Raw genomic sequence first — 20654 nt, forward strand, 5'->3', positions numbered from 1 at the left:
GATTAAGTTAACTTAAATTTTTTTACCTATTTAAGTGGATCGAAAATGAAATAATCAAATTGTCCCAAAAAAATCTAAGGAATTGTTGTTTTAACTCATTATAAATATGTAGTTTAAACAAGCAGCAAATGTAGTTTTTTGAGAGTAAAAAAATGCTCGATTTGTGTTAGGACAACATGAGGGAATTAAGTTACATATTCGTTTTCACAAATTTAAATGGATTGAACATACAACAGTTTGGTTGTCCCCCCCCAAAAAACTCAAGAATTATGTCGTTTCTTTTAAACATTTTGTTGCCTTTATTTGACTGAGAAAGGGGGGGGGGGGGGTTCTACAACTGGGATTCTACACACAAATAACTACACAATAACTACACACTATAAGTCATCTATTAAGCATGAGCAAATAGTGAATTCACTATTTGTTAAGCATTAACGCTACATTGATGGACATTAGTAAGCAGTTTATATTTACAGATACACATGCTGTATTCTTGACTTATAAGCACCTTTAAAATGTGCTAAATAATTGTATTTTCATACTTTACTTATTTTATTGTTTATTAATAAACTGATTATTGCATTATTTACAAATCATATGTAGTTAAGAGTAGTTGGTGGTTTTTAAGATTAGAAGTTAGTAAATGATTTATAAACTATTAATAGTTTATTTGTATGTTAATAAATGCTTTAAGTCAACTTCATTCAGTTTTGTGACTTAATCTAAAGTGAGGACTATTTATGCTTTGTAATACTCTTATAAATGACAATTAAATGAACAATACATCTTTGCAACCTTATCTAAAAAATTAAGTTACTGTAAAGTTTAATCTTTGCTGAATAACAGGAGTGTCAAAATACAACATAAAATTACAACAATTGAATTATTTAACATTATATTCCGATACAACATTTCAAGGTTATTTATGTGTAAATAATGTCTAAACTGCACATTATCTTTTGTCAAGATTGCAAAGATTTATTTTTCATTTGTATATTTAAATGATTAGAAATGAATAAAGTCATTTATTTTCTTTTGTAGAATTTTACTGGTCCTTTAGTTGTTATTTACTAGGAATTTACAAGGCATAAACGGTCCTCACCTTATATTAGGTCACAAAACTGAATGAAGTTGAGTTAATAAAGCATTTATTAACATACAAATTAACTATTATTTTATGCCTGAATAATAAGATATATAAATGTTGATTTGAATAGTTATTATTAATTTACTTACACATTCTAAAAGACCTTAAAATAGCAACAACTATTCTTAAATAACTAGTTTGTAAATGATGCAATACTTAATTTAGTAATTAAAATATTCATTAACAAATTGTGAAAGTATAAATGTGTTTATAAGTCAAGAATACAGCATTTGTAACTGTATTTATAACTTGCCTACTAACTAATTAACGTAGAGTCTATTGAAGAATGAAGATTAACACATAATGAACTCACTATTTGCTAATGCTTAATAAATGATTCATAGTGTGTGGTTATTATAAAGTCTTACCTAATTGTTTTTTTTCTACACTGTAAAAAAAGTTTACTAAACTTAAAATTAAGGCAACAAACTTCAGGACATTTTTGAGTTGATTAAAATCGAGTCAAGTGCAGTAATTGGCTTAAAGTTGAGTCAACTCAAAACTGTTCTGAAGTTTGTTGCCTTAAAATGTTAAGTAGACTCAACTTTTCTTTGTTTTTAAGTGTACTCACTTTAATTAAGTAGTTTGATCAAGCAGCAAACACCATTTTTTTTGAGTGAACACCTTAAGGCAAAACTGTGTAACACCCCTGTGACAGCTACTGTACCTTTATTTCTGAAAGTGTAAAATTACAGTTCACTTATTCATGAAAGATGCATTTTTCAAGGTGTTCAAACAGTGACAAGTTCAAGGAAAATCTAATGCAAAATACAGAAGACTTAGTTTAGGCGGTCTTGTGTATGCATTTCAGTTCAATTCAATTTACTTTGTCATCGTACATCATTCACCGGACAGAACTTCGTTGTATGACGTACAATGACAGTAAACTGAACTAAATTGAATTCAACTGAAAGGCATACAGCAGACACTATTAAACATCCACATATTAACAATTGTCCATATTTTGTGATTCATATTTTGCCTTTTTTATTTATAAATTGTATTTATTACATTATGGAAGCTTGATATTTCCTCCATTTAACGTTGACATTTTTATTAGTTTGAAGTTATAGTCTGGATTGGCGTTTTTAAAAGTAATCATCTGTACTTTTTCGGTAATGTTACAGAAATAATTCTATATATATGTAATTGTTTTACACTTTATACTGCTTCAAACTACTAAAATATGAATAAAAATCACTTTGCTAAACTACACAATTGAGCTTTTAACACTAAAAGTCAACAGAGCAGTAATCTATGTCCCATTACTACCATAATGCAATTAATACCCATACATAAACAGAAAACACCCGTGAATCACACAGAAATGAAAACTAACAAATATTTTTTACCGTCTGACTTGAAATATTGTGTGAAGCAGCATTTGTAAGCCTACACTGTTATCAACATCAGCACAAAATCGATGACAATTTGATTCCCCACTGGTTAGCAGATAGCGTGTCTTCAGTGCAGCGCTGGTTTGCTTGATGTGAATAAATCAGATGGTGTGTGTCAGGAAGCTGTTGCTGTTGTTGTTGTTTGCGGCGTCTGCGTCAGGTTATAGCGAGGCTGTGATGTGGCGGAAAAGCAATGGCTGGGTGGCGTTTCCACAGCAACTCTGACATCCTCTCATAATTTGCTCTTTGGCGGTGAACCTGGAGGTGAAAAACAGGTCTAATAGAGCGCACACACACACACATATACATACAGTAACAGACATTTGCATGAATACTAATGTCTGGAGTTCAGTGAGATCTCAATACCATCGTGTCATAACTGTGAATACTGCAGATCACAGTATCCGCTAACATGTTTAATAAGCAAATCAAATTTATATGTGAAACGCTAAAATGAGTCGGTGTGCTGCTTTTTAATTAATTTCAAAACATAAACACTGCATGCATTAAAAATGCTAATTTAGTCGGTGTTAGTTTTGCCGCACACATAAAGCATCTCATATGAATAACTTTAAATTGCAGGAGCTTATCCGAGGTGTTTCAGAAACGTCACGGCACTGCCAATTACCTGTGCTCTCGCTGAGGGGGGCATACAAAACGCTTTACATTCAGTAACTTTAGATTGCTCAAACACACATCGATTATTCTAAAACACTGGATGGACTTCTTGTTTATGGAGCATGCATAATAAAGGCTACACTATCAAAAAATATCTGTTAATTAACAGGTTCTGTATTCATTCATTCATTCATTCATTTATTTTCTTGTCGGCTTAAGCCTGATTTATACTTCTGCGTCAGGTGACCGGCGTAACCCACGGCGCATGCAACGCGCGCGGCTGTGCATTTATACTTGTGCGCGCTGTCTCTGTCGGTCTGAATTAACACTTCCGAAACGCTAGTTGGCAGTGAAGTGTAAATGTTCCTCTGTGTCGATTTTCTTCACTGCTTTTTTTATTTTTCCTGAACACTTCTGGGATGTACAAACTCATTTTGAGGCAGGAACCGGCGGACGTGCAACAACTTTAACTATGAGGTAAACACAAAACAAAACTTTCCATCCGGGGCATCTTCAGGGGACTCCACACTTGTAAACAATCGCTCGCGCCATTCGCGTGGCTCTTGGTCCCGCCCAGACTCGTCAGCACTACCAAGCCGACCAATCACAGAGCTTACGCTATGCGTCGTTGCGACGTGTAGTTACATTTTTTGAGAGGTGCACGTCAGTGACGGCCACGACGAAGGGCTATGCGTCAGCGCCATAGCATACGCCGGCGTTTGACGCAGAAGTATAAATCAGCCTTTAGTCCCTTTATTAATCCAGGGTCGCCACAGCGGAATGAACCGCCAACTTATCCAGCAAGTTTTTACGCAGCGGATGCCCTTCCAGCCGCAACCCATCTCTGGGAATCATCCACACACACACTCATACACTACGGACAATTTAGCCTACCCAATTCACCTGTACCACATGTCTTTGGACTGTGGGGGAAACCGGAGCATCCGAAGGAAACCACCGCGAACGAAGGGAGAACATGCAAACTCCACACAAAAACACCAACTGAGCCGAGATTCGAACCAGCGACCCAGCGACCTTCTTGCTGAGAGGCGACAGCACTACCTACTGCACCACTGCCTCGCCGGTTCTGTATTTGAACTGTTAAGTCTGTTTATTCACGGTTGTGAATTGCATTATGGTAATAATGCAGTATGGTAAAATCTCTGCTCTGTCGACCTTTTATGATGAATATTCAACTCTGCGGTTTAACAGAGTGACTTTTATTGACATTTTAGTAGTTTGAGATATGCACAATGCATATGAAATAATATATAGAGAACAACACTCACTGGCCACTTTATTAGGTACACCTGACTAGTACTGGGTTGTACCCCCTTTTTGCCTTCAGAACTGCCTTAATCCTCTGTGACATGAACTGAACAAGACCCTGGAAATACTCTTCAAAGATTTTGGTCCATATTGACATGACAGCATCAAGCAGTTGCTGCAGATTTGTCCGCTGCACATCCATGATGCGAATCTCCCGTTCCACCACATCCCAAAGGTGCTCAATTGAATTGAGACCTGGTGACTGTGGAGGACATTTGAGTACCGCGAACTCAAAGTCATGTTCAAGAAACCAGTCTGAGATGATTCACGCTTTATGATAGGGCGTGTTATCCTGCTGGAAGTGGCCATCAGTAGACACCACCATTACACCATCACACATGCCTGAACCGTTGATATAAGGCAGTATGGATCCATGCTTTCATGTTGTTGATTCAAATTCTGACCCCACCATCCGAATGTTGCAGCAGAAATCGAGACTCATCAGACCAGACATTGTTTTCCAAATCTTCTATTGTCCAATTTTGGTGAGCCTGTGCCAATTGTAGCCTCAGTTTCCTGTTCTTAGCTGACAGGAGCGGCACCTGGTGTGGTCTTCTGCTGCTGTAGCCCAGAGTAACTTGAGTAACTGTTGCCTTTTTATCAGCAGGAACCAGTCTGGCCATTCTCCTCTGACCTCTGGCATCAACAAGGCATTTTCACCCACGGAACTAACACTCACTGCATACTTTCTCCATTAGACCATTCTCTGTAAACCCTACAGATGGTTGTGTGTGAAAATCCCAGTATTCAGCAGTTTCTGAAATACTCAGACCAGCCCGCCTGGCACCAACAACCATGCCAAAATCACTTAAATCCCCTTTCTTCCCCATTGTGATGCTCGGTTTGAACTGCAGCAGATCATCTTGAACATGTCTAAACGCATTGAGTCGCTGCCATGTAATTGGCTGATTAGATATTTGCGTTAACAAGCAGTTGGATAGGTGTACCTAATAAAGTGGCCGGTGAGTGTAAATCGAGGAAAAAACAGAAAGTGTACTGACAGCTAATTACCATACCATAATATACAACACAAACACAGACAATAGATCACTTCCAGTTATTAAAATAAGTCCCATAATGCAATTCAAAAGCAAAAATAACTGAAAAAAAACAAAAAAAGCTGTCAACTGACAGATATTTTTTTTACAGAGTGATTAATATTTTAAATCATTATAAATTTCTGCTAACTTTTAAGTACACTGTTAAAAAAAAAATCAACATTTCACAGTAAAAATAATGTCAATTTAAAAGCTCTTTAAGCATATATGTGTGTATATACAGTACACCTTGTATTCCTCACATTGTACTGACCAAATTTCAAGTATAGCAATGCTAGTACATTGTATAGCTGCAGATTCTTGTTTCTTGTGAGGGTTGGGTTTAGGGGTAGGGGGCAGAATATGCAGTCTTTACTGAATAAAAGTCATTACGTCTACGGGAATTGCTCATAAAGACAGCTGTACAAAAGTATGTGTACCTTATATTCCTCACACTGTGGGAACCAAATTTGCCCACAAATTTAGCAATACCAGTAAATTTTAGACCTTGTGAGGGTATTTTTTGGTCCCCATTAGGAAACACAGTATTAACATTATTACGCTTATGAGAAGAACCCATAAAGTTAGCTGTACAAGAGTGCATGTGTGTTTATGTTTGTGTGCCTTGTATACCTCACACTGTGGAGACCAAATTTCACCCAAAATATAGCAATATCAGTGGATTTTAGACCTTGTGGGGGGCACTTTTTGCCAGCAGCTAGCTCTCTGCAACTCTCACATGGTCGCCCACTGAAGCTAAGCAGGGCTGCGCCCGGTCAGTACCTGGATGGGAGACCACATGGGAAAGCTAGGTTGCTGCTGGAAGTGGTGTTAGTGAGGCCAGCAGGGGGCGCCCAACCTGTGGTCTGGGTGGGTCCTCCTAATGCCCCAGTATAGTGACGGGGACGCTATACTGCTCAGTGAGCGCCGTCTTTCGGATGAGACGTTAAACCGAGGTCCCGACTCTCTGTGGTCATTAAAAATCTCAGGATGTCCTTCGAAAAAGAGTAGGGATTTAACCCCGGCATCCTGGCCAAATCTGCCCACTAGGCTCTGTCCATCATGGCCTCCTAACCATTCCAATTGGCTTCATCACTCTGTCTCCTCTCCACCAATCAGCTGGTGTGTGGTGTGCGGTCTGGCGCAAAATGGCTGCCGTCGCATCATCCAGGTGGATGCTGCACACTGGTGGTGGATGAGGAGATCCCCCCCATTGTGTAAAGCACTTTGAGTGCCCAGAAAAGCGCTATATGAATGTAAGGAATTATTATTTTTGGTCCCCATGAGAAAAAAGGCTCATAAATCACACAGAATGAGGTATTTTTGAAAATGTAAAACTGTAGATTGTTTCCTATAAGTAATGGGTTGAGGGGCAGAATATTCTGTACTTTATAAAAATCATTAGGTGTATGGGAAGTGTGTATAAAGATAGCTGTACAAAAGTGTGTGTACCTTGTATTCCTCACATTGTGGGGACCAAATTCTGCCATTTATATAGCAAAACCAATCAATTTTAGACATTGTGGGAACATTTTTTTAATCACCCATGAAAAAAGCCTCATAAAATCACACAGCATAAAGTATTTTGAAAATTAAAACTGCAGATTGCTTTCTGTGAGGGTTGGGTTTAGGTGTAGAATATAAAGTTTGTACAGTATAAAACAAATTACGCCTATGGCAAGTGCCCATAAAGATAGCTGTACAAGAGTGCATGTGTGTTTATGTTTGTGCATCACATTCTGGAGACCAAATTTTACCAAAAATATAGCAATATCAGTCCATTTGAGACCTTGTAGGGGCACTTTTTGGTCCCCATGAGGAAAAAGGCTCACAGAGAATGAAGTGTTTTGAAAGTGTAAAAGTGCAGGTTGTTTCCTGTGAGGTTTAGAGGTAGAATATACAGTTTGTACAGTATAAAAATCATTACGTCTATGAGAAGTGCGTAGAAAGATAGCTGTACAAGTGTGTGTAAGAGAATGACAGACCTCGAGGGAAGTATGCAGGTAAAAGATTTTCGTAGAGCTGTTTATCGGACTTCAGAAACACACAGAAGATGACCCGGTCCAGCTGACAGCACACAAAAACAACAGAAAAAACAAAGACGAGAGATAAAAAATGAATGACCACAGAGAATCCTCAGCTTCTGAGCTGTGATTTTGCTCAGCTCAGCAACACAGACTGAACTACACAAACACAAACAAATCATAATAATAACAATACATCACAAAACTGATTCAAATTAAATGTAATGTTGATAAAACTAAAATCTTCTTTGCTACTTGAAAAACAAATGCATTAATAGGGGTTCATTTGTCAATATAAGCTTTTAGGTAACATGAACTAACAATTGTAAAATGCATCACATTGGTACAGTAACACTTCATAACACACTATGGATCATGTATTAAGCATTAGCATATAGTGAATTCATTATTTGTTAAGCATTAACTTTACATTAATAGACATTAGTTTATATCTACAGCTACAAATGCTCTGTTCTTGACTTTTATAACGTGCTTAATGATTGTGTTTTCATACTTTGTTAATGATTATTTTCTCATTACTAAATTAAGAATTGCATTATTTACAGACCAGTTATTTGAGGGAAGTTGCTGGTTTTTTAAAGATCATACAGAATGAGTTAGTAAATGATTAACAAACTATTTAAATAAACATTTATAGTGTATGATTATTCAGGCATGTACTCATAGTTCATTTGTATATTAATAGATGTTTTATAACTCAACTTCATCCTGTTTTGTGACCTAATCCAGAGTGAAGACAGTTTATGCTTTATAAATCCCTTATAAATGACAATTAAAGGCTCAGTTATGTTCTAAACAGAAAAAATAAACGACTTTATTCATTTCTATTCATTTGAAGATACACAAATGAACCTGTATCAAATGAAAAATAAATCTTTGCAGCCTTATCTAAAATTAAATTACTGTGCAGTTAAAATATCACTAAATAACATTGAAATGTAACATAATATAATGTTCAATAATATTTTTATTGATTTATCCAATTTTACAGTAATTTTATTTTTTCACATATGATTGCAAAGATTAATGTTCATTTAATATTAAGTCTTTAATTGTCATTTATTTGGCATTTATAAAGCATAAATAGTTAGATTTAAGGGTTCATAAAAATCTTGAGTACTTTTTTTGAGATTTTAACAGGTTTGTGTGTGTTGAGCATCAGTTAAGACAATGTTAGCACCTGTTAGCTCTAATTGTGGGAAAACCTAGATAATTTTGAGCTTTTGTCAGCTAATTTCAGCTTCGGGGTTTAAAATGATTTTTGGGGCGGATCAAAATCAGTGACGTAGCGCAAAACTGCAAGTGCAAAGTTGACTCGTCGGTTTCTCATTATTATTTATAGCTGAGTTTTCTTATCCTATGAGAAAAGCCGGCTGCTTAATTATTCATGACTGCGTGTGCTTTCCGAAAGCAAGACAGACCTGCCAGTGCCAAGCTGTGAGACACGATGATGACTGGGTTAGACGGCGTCCACAGACCCACAGCACACAGTATTTAGCCGTTTATGAAGGGTCGTATGGGTTTGTTTACATGATCCACGAGGTTTGTTGCATGTTTTCCCTGCGAAGCTTTCAGGGCCGATACAGCAAAGCTGTTTGTGTGCAGCAAGAGTTTTTGTCAGGAAAGCAGTACGAGAATTGGAGAATGGCGAACTTTGTCTTTTATCTGGAGTTCGTTCACATTTAGACACATCGCCATGCTGCTTTGTTCGTCTAAATCCTCCAGATTACCAACAGGGCTAATGGTTAAATTAAACAGGGCAAGAGACCTGCTGCACTGAGTCTGCATTCAGACCTGGGGATTGAGGGAGAAGTCCTCATTTATAGTGTTTATATAAACACGATTATATTTATAATGATATAAATTGTGGTTATCTGTATATTAAATTATAAATAACAAATGTAGCAGGGCATTAAATAACTGTTTATTTCTTTGCATTTTAACTTTGTAAACTATGAAATCATGGGTTCCCTTACAGTTTGTGTCTCATTTTGTGAACTAACTTACAACAGTCCCCTGATTTCCCCTGCTGGCCACGCCCACCCCTGCCTCTGCTCGCGGAGCTCCACGCTCATTATGATGCATCTTTTGAAAAAATTCTGAGGTAGACCTGAACCGAAAGTGGGGGTGCCATGGCCCTTTAATAGGCTATTAACTACTTGTGTATTACTTGCCTATTATAGAGATATTAAGAGTTCATTAGTTGTTATAAAGTATGATCTTATTCTGCAACCCTAATCTTTCCTTAAACCTAAACCCAACTTCTACCTTACTAACTATTAATAAACAGCTAATTAGTTTATTAAGCTTATAGCGTTATTGAATGGTTTATTAATATTGTGACCCAAACTAAAGTGTTACCGATTACACAAAACTGGATAAAGTTGAGTTAATAAAGCATTTATTAACATACAAATGAACTATTAATATATATATAAATGTAAAAATAAGATATATAAATGTTAATTTGAAGTTTATTAATCGTTTACTTAGGCATTCTGAATGATCGTAAAATAGCACCAACCATTGCTGCATTTTTAAACTGTTTACTAACATCTGTAAATGTAAAGATAATGCTTAACAGATAATGAATTCACTATAGGCTAATGCTTTATAAATGATTCATGTGTAGTTATTATAGTGTTACCAAATCAAGAGAAACAGTTGTTTAATTTCTATTATTTCTATTAACAATTTAAAATGATGAGGGCGGCACGGTGGCTCAGTGGTTAGCTTTGTCGCCTAACAGCTAGAAGGTTGCTGGTTCAAGCCCCGATTGGGCAGTTGGCATTTCTTTGTGGAGTTTGCACATTCTCCCTGTGTTCACATGCATTTCCTCTGGGTGCTCCGGTTTCCTCCACAGTCAAGATATGCGCTATAGGTGATTTGAATAAGCTAAATTGGCCATTGTGAATGTGTGTTTCCCAGTAACGGATTGCAGTCGGAAGGGCATCCGCTGTGTAAAACATGCTGGATAAGTTGGCGGTTCACTCTAAATTATTCCACCAAATACAAAAAAATGCAAAAAAATTAATAATAATAAAAGTAAAATAAAATAATTTATCTTAAATCATCTTATTTAAACTTACACAAACTTCAGCAGTATCTTATTGCACTGCACCATCTAAAGCCATCTCATGAGTAGTTATAAATATAAAATATAATAAATATCAAATAAAATATCATTACATTTTTAAAAAAGCAAGCCAAAAAAAAGCTGATCTTTAAGTGTATTCATATCAAAGCTTTCCTACACAGATATTATTTCATCCAGCATGAACTGAACTTCAAATCATTCCAAAGAGCAGCTTATTTCTCCTACAAGCCAGTGCAGTTTAACTTGTACCCTCTCGGTCTTAACTAAAGAGAGCGTCTGTGTGAAAAAGAGAGAGCTCTTGGGTGCAATGGCTAAACATGTTTTTCAGTCTGAGTGTTTCTATCCGGAGCGGCGCAGCGCCAGTGACCCAACTGTCCTTGACTGAACACCAGTCCCAAATGCTGCATGGCAAAGCAACAACATAAAGAGAATACATGGAGATCCGTGCCAGCATCCGAAAACCAGCGTCTCCATGACAACAGTGGCGAGGGCAGGTGGGCTGCTCTGCTTCTAATCATGTTCCTGTAACACATCACTGCATCCAGCAGCATCTCTCTCTCTCTCTTTCTCTCTCTCTCTCTCTCTCTCTCTCTCTTTCTCTCTCTTTCTCTCTCGAATTAAAAAATGTAAATCTAACAAATGTATTGCCAAAGCATTTTTTGTCTCTTTCTTTTCTTTTTTTTATACATTTATAGTTATAGTTTTAACACATTTTAATCTGTTTTTATTTCTTCTACTTGTTTCTTTCATTCTTGTTTATGTAAAGCACTTTGAATTACCGTTGTGTATGAAAGGTGCTATATAAATAAAACTCGCCTTGTCTTGCATTTATAAAGTTTACATTGAAAAGAACATGTATATGAAGAGTTCAGATGCCTTCTGAACTTTCCATCCATGAGCATTTTTCTCAGACTCCAATGTTTATGTTGGGATATTTCATTTTAAAGTCCTTTAAAAGAGTGTATTCTTAGCCATAAACTTGAAATGACTGAACCTACACACAGGAGCCTGATAAAAATGCTTATTTTTGAAGGAAGTTTCAAACGGCTTTTAGAGGTTTTTTGCATCTGAACTCTTTATTTATAAATGCATAGTAAATACAGTAAATAGTATTAGTAATAAATAAATAAATCAGAATAATCTATAGATTTAACAATTAACATACAATATGTCAGGATAAAACTGTAATAATAAATGAATATAAGCAGTATATTCACAATGATTTATTTACAACCATCTCTTTCTCTCTCTCTCTCTCTCTCTCTCTCTCTCTCTCTCTCAATTCAATTTATTTCAACACAATAATTGCTTTATTGGCATGACAAATGTTACAAATGTCTTGCCAAAGCATTTATAAAGTTTAAATAAAAAAGCACATATATAAAAACATAGTAATCATGGCAAATAGTAATAGTATAATAATAATAATAATAATAATAATAGTAATAATAAAACTAACATTTTAGGTTAAAACAGTAATAAATAATACTGATCAGCATATTTACAATTATTCAGTTATAAACACCTAGTCTCTATTCCTCTCTCTTAATTCAATTCAATTAAAAATTAAATTTATTTCAGTTCAACAATTGCTTCAATGGCATGATGAAAGTTACAAATGTCCTGCCAAAGCATTTATAGTTTAAATTAAAAAGCATGTGCATATATATATATTCATTTATAATTATCTAGATATACAGGTATGTGTGCGCGTGTGTTTGCAAGCTCATCACTGGTGTTTTTATTGGTCTCCTTTCTTTGTGACAAGTGTTAACATATTCTAATAAATATTTAAATAATATTTCATAAATATTTAATTCAACATACTCTAATAATATATTCTGATTGTATTTTTTATACAATTTTATCTAACATATTACACTCTCCCACTATCTTAATTTCAATTCAATTCACTTGACTGGCATGACTTAAATGTGTAAATATTGCCAGTCTAAATATAATTATTAATATGATCATTATATTATTGTATAATTACAATAATGATGTACTGTATATTAAAATAGAATGAAGCATATACAGTATACATGTAAAAGAATAAAATGCATATATTTATAAAAACAATACAAATGTACTCACTCTTTACCTTCTAGCTTGTGGCATTTATACAGTGCTCAACATATGAGTACACCCTTTACAAATCTCTCATTTAAATAAATATTTTCTATAGGAAGCTTTACAATATTTTATGTGTGCATATACTATACATTCAAGAGTTCACACTTAGCTGATGATTGATTATAAAGCTAGTTTAGCATGCTGTCCTGGGAGAGAGCCCTGAGCTCATAAGATCCTCGAGCCCAGGGCTCCCTCATGTTGCAAGGCGAGAGGGAGTTTGAGCTCAGGTAGATCTCGAGAACTCCCGTCATAGTGGCTGAAGAGCAGATAGTAATTGCTCTTTTAAAGAGATAAGTTCTTGGTAGGAGCATGTCTATGGTGTTGATTTGGATTAGTCAATAAACCTAAGTTGCATTTTTTTGGACGGTTGGAGGAAACCAGGGGACCCGGGGAAATTCCAAGTGAGCACGGGGAGAATGTGTAAACTCAGTACAGAAACGTCGGCTGGCTTGGTAAAAACTAGAACCAGACACGTTCTTGCTGTGAGACAACAGTGCAAAGCACTGGGCCACCGTGCCACCCATCTAGGAAGGAGGAGGAGTAGGAGTGGAAGGGGGGGATTCTTCAAAACGAAGATGGCTGTGATACGTAACCTAGGGTATTTATAGTGGCTTAGGAATCATCTGATTGGTGCATTGTAAATTAAATAATGCGAGATCAGCCAAAAGCAATTATGGTCACAATTTACAATAAGGTTCATAAGTTAATGTTGATTAATGCATTTACTAACATGAACAAACAATGAACAATACATTTACTACTGTATTTGTTCATGTTAGTTAACGTTAGTTAATAAAAATATAGTTGTCTTGTTAGTTCATGTTACTCATGGTGCATTAACTAATGTTAACAAGCATGGACTTGGATGTTAATAATGCATTAGTAAATGTTCAATTATGATTAATAAATGCTGTACAAGTGTTGTTCATGATTAGTTAATGTTAGTAAATGCATTAACTAATGAACCTTATTGTAGTGTTACTGCAATTATAAGCATGTGATCCACTCGAAATTAGTTTATAAATGAACTTTACTTAGATTAGTCAGCACTAAAGCAAATCAGGAGCTAATCTAACTAAATAACTTAGTAATAAATTAGTAAACCCAAATTTATATGATACTGTAATATTCAATAAAATGTAAAAACATTAAAATACAAAACAAACAAAAAAAGTTGAAATTTTGTAGTTTTTAATTAGTTTTTCGCAATATTTCAATGTATTATCTTTCTATTTCAAAAGATGTTCAGTGACTAAAACATTATTTTAATAAACATATCTGTTAATAAATAAATCTGTTAAAAAATCTGTTTTGCTCAAATGCACCAAAATATAAGACCTATTCACTGAGAAATGGATACAAATATTTATTTTCAGAATGTTACTCATTTATGTTGAGCACTGTATATATACTGTATATTTAATGGGCTACTGATCCTTCACCTAGTAGAATTCTTAATTTGTCATTGTCATGTAGTGACAGGAACTGAGGAATATTCCAGATTATTTGGCAGTCTCGTAATGCTGTATATTTATCACCGTGGAGCAGGAAGCGTGCTCTTCTTTCTCTCTCTCTTTTCTAGCACTTTGGCTTTTTCATTGCTTTTGCCAAACATCTCTCCCTCTGTCTCTCTGTTGTTCTCTCTCTGGCTTCACTCATTCGGTGTTGTTTTGTCTGATTCAGATTCAAAATGAAGCTGTACTTCTGCCAGAACATTTGTAACATCAAAAACACACACATATGTGGAGAACTAAAGAAATTGTGGAGGTTATGTTTTTCCACTTGATGTTTATGTGCTTGAAAGAACTTGGCAAACAGAAAGAAAACAATACAATCATATTTTGTTTTTGGTTATATTAATGAATAATTATTGTGGAAGGAAGACTTTTCAGAAATGCTAGATGAAACGCCAGTGTGGATGTGGATCGTTTTCGTTCTAAAACGCCATTTAAAAACTAAGACGTATTTTACTGTAAACTAATGTGTGTATTTTTTGCGAGCGTGTTGCTGCTGCGACGGGGGCGGAGGGTTGCGATGCCGGCTCAGCATTGTAATGTCTATCGGCCATCAGCGATGGACGATGGCATCATCTAGCGATCCGATCCTGGTGCTGTGCAAAGATAATTCATTCATTCATTCATTCATTCATTTTCTTGTCAACTTAGTCCCCTTATTAATCCGGGGTCGCCACAGCGGAATGAACCGCCAATTTATCCAGCACGTTTTTACACAGAAACACATACACTCAAACAGTACAGACAATTTAGCCAACCCAATTCACCTGTACCGCATGTCTCTGGACTGTGGGGGAAACCGGAGCACCCGGAGGAAACCCACGCAAACGCAGGGAGAACATGCAAACTCCATACAGAAACGCCAACTGAGCCGAGGTTCGAACCAGCGACCTTCTTGCTGTGAGGCAACAGCACTACCTACTGCGCCCCTGCTTCGCCCTGTGCAAAGATTAATCATGATGAATCAAATCAAATGTCATCCTGAGGATCCATAATAAGACATTTTCTTCAAAAGCTTTATGCAATACTAATTGCAAGTTAATTTTGCAACAAAAAACGGTATACTGTACAAACTGCATGATTTAATTTAAGTAAGTGTTTAGTTAAATCATTTCCAGTTCATTTTTATTCTGACGCGAGTGGTTTTGTCTGAGTGGGTGAGCTGGTCAATCCATTAATTAATCACAGTTGCTGTAATTAATTAGTCTGTCCATTTCCACCAGCTTGATGCATTCGGGTCGATTTGCAGACTGGCTACGATCATGACAGATGAGCATTATCACAAGCTAATCACCCAATCACAGCGATGTGGGGGCGGAGCCTAATTCTATCTGACCTTTGTGCTGCATTACAAATGATGAACCCGTCTCCAAAGAGCACTTCAGAGTGAACAATCAGGCCTGAAGGGTCACTACAAACCAAAGCGCTCAAAACTGGCCCCTTCAGAAAGGAACAGACATGTTTTATAATCTTTGCTGCTTGTTTAATTTGTAACACAGATGTGAGTTCCAGTTTTATTTGTTCCCTAAAACCCTCCATCCATGTGAAGCGCTCACTGCTGAGGGTAAACCCTTAGAAGGGATAAAGTTGATCTCTTCAGAATGAAACACAGCCAGTGTCTGTATCTGTTTGTTACATGTTCACATTCATTATTAAAAACACACACTTATATTTATATATTTTTTGTAACTTTTAGAGTCTTGTAGAGAAGCAGGTTTTATTGCTCTGAAGCTTAATGTGATGCTTTCATTAGTGTTGCAGAATTCTGTATCTGGTCATCATACACTGATGTCTCAGGCTACAGCTAAATAACAATTTATCCAACAAGCTTTAAGAAACTCTGGACATAAATAATGGAGGGGCGACATGGTGGCTCAGTGGTTAGCACTGTCGCCTACAGCAAAAAGGTCACTGGTTCGAGTCCCGGCTGGATCACTTGGCATTTCTGTGTGGAGTTTGCACGTTCTCCCAGTGTTGGTGTGGGTTTCCTCTGGGTGCTCCGGTTTCCCCCACAGTCAACAGACATGTGCTTTACAGTAGGTGAATTGGATTAACTAAAATTGGCTGTAGTGTATGAGTGAGTGTGTAAATGTGAGAGTGTATGGGGGATTCACAATACTGATTTGCAGATGGAAGGGCATCCGTTGTGTACTGTAAAACATATGCTGAATAAGTTGGTGGTTCCTTCCGCTGTGGCAACCCCTGATGAATAAAGGGACTAAGCCGAAAGAAAACAAATGAATGAATAATTAAAACTCAAGATGAACTAAAAATGAAAGATTTTTGCTGTGATAATGAATATTAATTTTTCCAAGGTCAAGCAGAAGAATAAGAGAGGTCGCGTTCAGCCAGTTATTGAAACACTGTGTTTTTTACACAACTAAACTAACATGGCTTTGAAATGCATACAGACATTACTTGGTTAATATACAGGGTGGGCCATTTATATGGATTCACCTTAATAAAATGGGAATGGTTGGTGATATTAGCGTCCTGTTTGTGGCACATTAGTATAGGTGAGGGGGTAAACTTTTCAAGAAGGGTGGTGACCAGGGTGGCCATTTTGAAGTTGGCCATCTTCAACTTTTGTTTTTAAATAGGAAGAGGGTCATTTGACACATCAGACCTTTTTGGAATTTCAATCATTCATTCATTCATTTTCTTGTCGGCTTAGTCCCTTTATTAATCTGGGGTTGCCACAGCGGAATGAACCACCAACTTATCCAGCAAGTTTTTATGCAGCGGATGCCTTTCCAGCCGCAACCCATCTCTGGGAAACATCCACACATACACACACACTCATACACTACGGACAATTTAGCCTACCCAATTCCACGCGAACGCAGGGAGAACATGCAAACTCCACACAGAAACGCCAACTGAGCCGAGGATCGAACCAGCGACCGAGCGACCTTCTTGCTGTCAGCGACCCACTGCGCCACTGCATCGCCTTGGGAATTTCACAAAAAAAAAAAAAAAACAGTTAAATCCAAGGTGGCCGACTTCAAAATGGCCACCATGGTCACCACCCATCTTGAAAAGTTTGCCCCCTCACCTATACTAATGTGCCACAAACAGGACCTTAATATCACCAACCATTCCCATTTTATTAAGGTGTATCCATATAAATAGCCCACCCTGTATATTAACTGTACTGATACAGTGGGGAAAATAAGTTTTGAACACATCATGTTTTCCCGAGAATCATATTTCTAAAAGAACTGTTGATATAGAACTGAGCCAGATTTAGGTAAAACCTAAACAATACAAACATAAACAAAACATCTGAATAAAATGACAGAAGGAGAAAGTCCTGAACTACTTACATTTATTTAATCATTTATATAGAAGGCTTGTTTGGTGATACCAGATACCTCTCATAAGGAGAATGAAGTAACATGCATTGCTCAGGTGTGAGTTTCTCACAGACTTCAACAGAGTGTAAAAATCTTGATGGTTCTGTGGGTCTCGTCTATAAAATCTGAGCTTTATTTTGTATTTTCTATTGGATTCATATCAGGTAATTGGCTGGGCCATTCTACAGCTTAATTGTCTTTCTCTGAAAGCATGTGAGAGTTTCCTCGGCTGTGTTTTGTTCATTGTCATCCTCCTGATAATGTAGATGCTGGACTAAAGCAGTTGATATTCATTTACACTGATGAAGGGCGGAGGGTTGCTGAGGAACTACTAAGAGATTTTCAGCTGAGATGAAAGCTGGGCTTTCACTGCCTTTCTACACCTCACTTTCTTCATGTGTTCAATACTTTTTCCTTGCAGAATTTCTTTTTAATACAGATAACTTCATTTGTGAAGTAATTAAAATTATTTTCTTTGCATATTTGGAGTTCTGTGGTTCTGTGGCATGTACCATGTCTGGTGTGAACACAGCATTAGAGTTTTTAGTATAAATGCACTACTTACACTATTTATAGCAGTGTTTCTCAACTGGTGGGTCATGACCCAAAAGTGGGTCGTGGAGTGTGTGATCAAAAAAAAAACAAAAAAACAAAGTTAAACTCATTTTAAACAATATTTTAACTAATTTTTCTTATATTGGACTTTTATTTTGAAATGCGCGTCCGACAACCGTACCGTTTGACATGTAAAATTTCATTTAATTATAGCAACAAATATGTCGAAGCACAAGTACGACCTCGACTATGTAAAGTATGGATTAACATATATTGATGACAATAAAGGCTTAAAACCTCAGTGTGCCGTATGTACGGAGGTGCTCTCACAGGAGAGCATGAAACCTTCAATTGAAACGACATTTAGAAACCAAACATCCCAATTGCAAGGACAAACTGTGGACTATTTTCAAAGACGACTCCAAAAGCTGAGGGCATCAGAAAAGTCCTTAACATCTTTATGTTCAAAACAAGTACAGGCACTCCACGCATCGTCCTGTGTAGCTCACCGTGTAGCAAAGACCAAGAAAGCCCACACAATAGTAGATGAGCAAATAACTGGTGATTATTATAAAAATGATTGTGATTATGTTAATCATTTTACTTTAATCTGCTGGTTTGTTCTGTTCAACTGGATCATGTGTTAATGTGTTAATGTTTTAATAACAGTTTAGTTTAGTTAATGGTAACTGAAGTTTTCCTTACCCTAATCACTGTTTACAGTATTTGACGTTTTTACTCTGCAATATTACTATGATTTGATACATTTTGATTTATCTGTCACTACTTGTGTATGTTAACAAATAAATACAAATGAATTATAATTCCTAAAATTATATTATAGTTCCTAAAAATTTAGGTCGCGGCTTGATGACCATGAAAAAATGTGGGTCTTATGGCCAAACCAGTTGAAAACCACTGATTTATACTACAAAATGGTGTAGAATAGTGCTTAAGTATGCGATTTGGGACGCACCCCATATTCCATGGATCAGCTCTTGCATAAAAAAATGAATATGACAACACAATTACTCTCTCTTTCATTCTCCACTATTCTCTCGGTGCGTATGGAAAGCAGAGCGGTTCACAAGCAGCAGTGCGCTGGTTAATTAGTGTGCCGTAATTAGGGTGTCTCTGTCACTCTGTATGTCTGTAGCGTAAAAGAAGCACGCGCTTCAGATTGAGATGAAAACCCACGACAGGAGAGACAGATCTGTGTGAGACTGGCGAAGGAAAAAGCCCCAGCTATGACCAGGGAGAAGCAGAAGAATGAAAAACTGGCTGCAGTAAAAGTTGTCAAAGACATCCTGATGGCTCATTCCCTGGTAAATTTACTCTGGACTCGCATTAACTCACACAGGCCAGAGAGTGTCAATGCATTTCTGCAAGTTTTTTTTGTATTTGTACTGCGCTGCGAAGCCTATACAAGCTCCGTTAGGAACCAATTAAAACTGTGAGGTTATCTGTGTGTGTGCGTGTGAGTGTGTGTGTGTTTGCATGCTGACTCAGAAAAGTAAGTCCCTATGCATCCACCATCTGTTTGCCACGGCGTGTTCCTCGTTGAACAATAACAACAATGGCAAAAAAAAGAACACCAGTAGGGAAATGACACACACACACACATACACATACACGTGCACACACCTTCTCTGGGTTTTGCTCCAGGTAATCTCTCACTGTTCTCAGGGCAACTTCGACCGCTTGATCAGGTGGGTATCCTGTAAAACACACACACATGCACACGTACACACAAAACATTCAGATTTACTCTTTAGTGCTCTGAACTGGAAAATACAGTACACTGACTTCAAAAATAACAATATGCTGACTTCACTGCAGATAACTGAAGACATTTCATTGATCTCCTTTTACAAACATTGAGAGATTATTGTTTTTATATCTTTTGCTAATCTAATGAAAAATGTTGAAAAATATTTTTCAGAATAATTTGGTCATTTGGTGAAAAGTTAGCAATAATTATTAGCAAGCAAAAAATGAATAAAACTTGGAATTTTGAAGTAGATGTGTTTATTTATTGTTTTTGCAAAACTTTGAAATCTTTATTTCACTTAATTTGATTGATTACAGTGTCGGGTTTTGAATAAAAAACAAAATAATGTTTAGATTGCGATTACTATAATTACAGTACATTGTGCTGATTGATAAATTACAATAATTACAACTAAATGCATCTAAATTAAGAAAGTATCTTTACGTTACTGTGACAGATGAAAGCATGAATGTTAATGTTGACCTTACTAACATTATGAAATGAATTATATTTTAAAATTTATATCACAACAAACTGCTTGTAAATGTCAGGCTTATTCTACATATGTACCCAATTATACATTTCTGGAGAGCACCAAATACATCCCAGGAGCTATGCTTGTTGCTTTTTTTCTTCTCGCGAATCCACTAGA

The 20654-nt window shown here is 36.4% G+C and overlaps 1 protein-coding gene across 2 annotated transcripts in view; it reads right to left on the bottom strand.

Moving 5' to 3' along the window:
- Positions 1-1799: 1799 nt before the first annotated feature.
- Positions 1800-20654, bottom strand: part of macrod1 (mono-ADP ribosylhydrolase 1) — a 196325-nt gene continuing 177470 nt past the window's right edge. For both annotated transcript variants that reach the window (XM_087280407.1, NM_001004573.2), the window contains 3 exon segments: positions 19876-19949; positions 7514-7595; positions 1800-2802 (listed from right to left, as the gene is read on the bottom strand). In XM_087280407.1, coding sequence (XP_087136533.1) covers positions 2777-2802; positions 7514-7595; positions 19876-19949 — 182 coding nt within the window. In that variant the 3' untranslated portion in view covers positions 1800-2776.

Source organism: Danio rerio, chromosome 14 (assembly GCF_052040795.2).
Source record: "Danio rerio strain M-AB ecotype USA chromosome 14, GRCz13ab, whole genome shotgun sequence".
Lineage (NCBI taxonomy): Eukaryota > Metazoa > Chordata > Actinopteri > Cypriniformes > Danionidae > Danio > Danio rerio.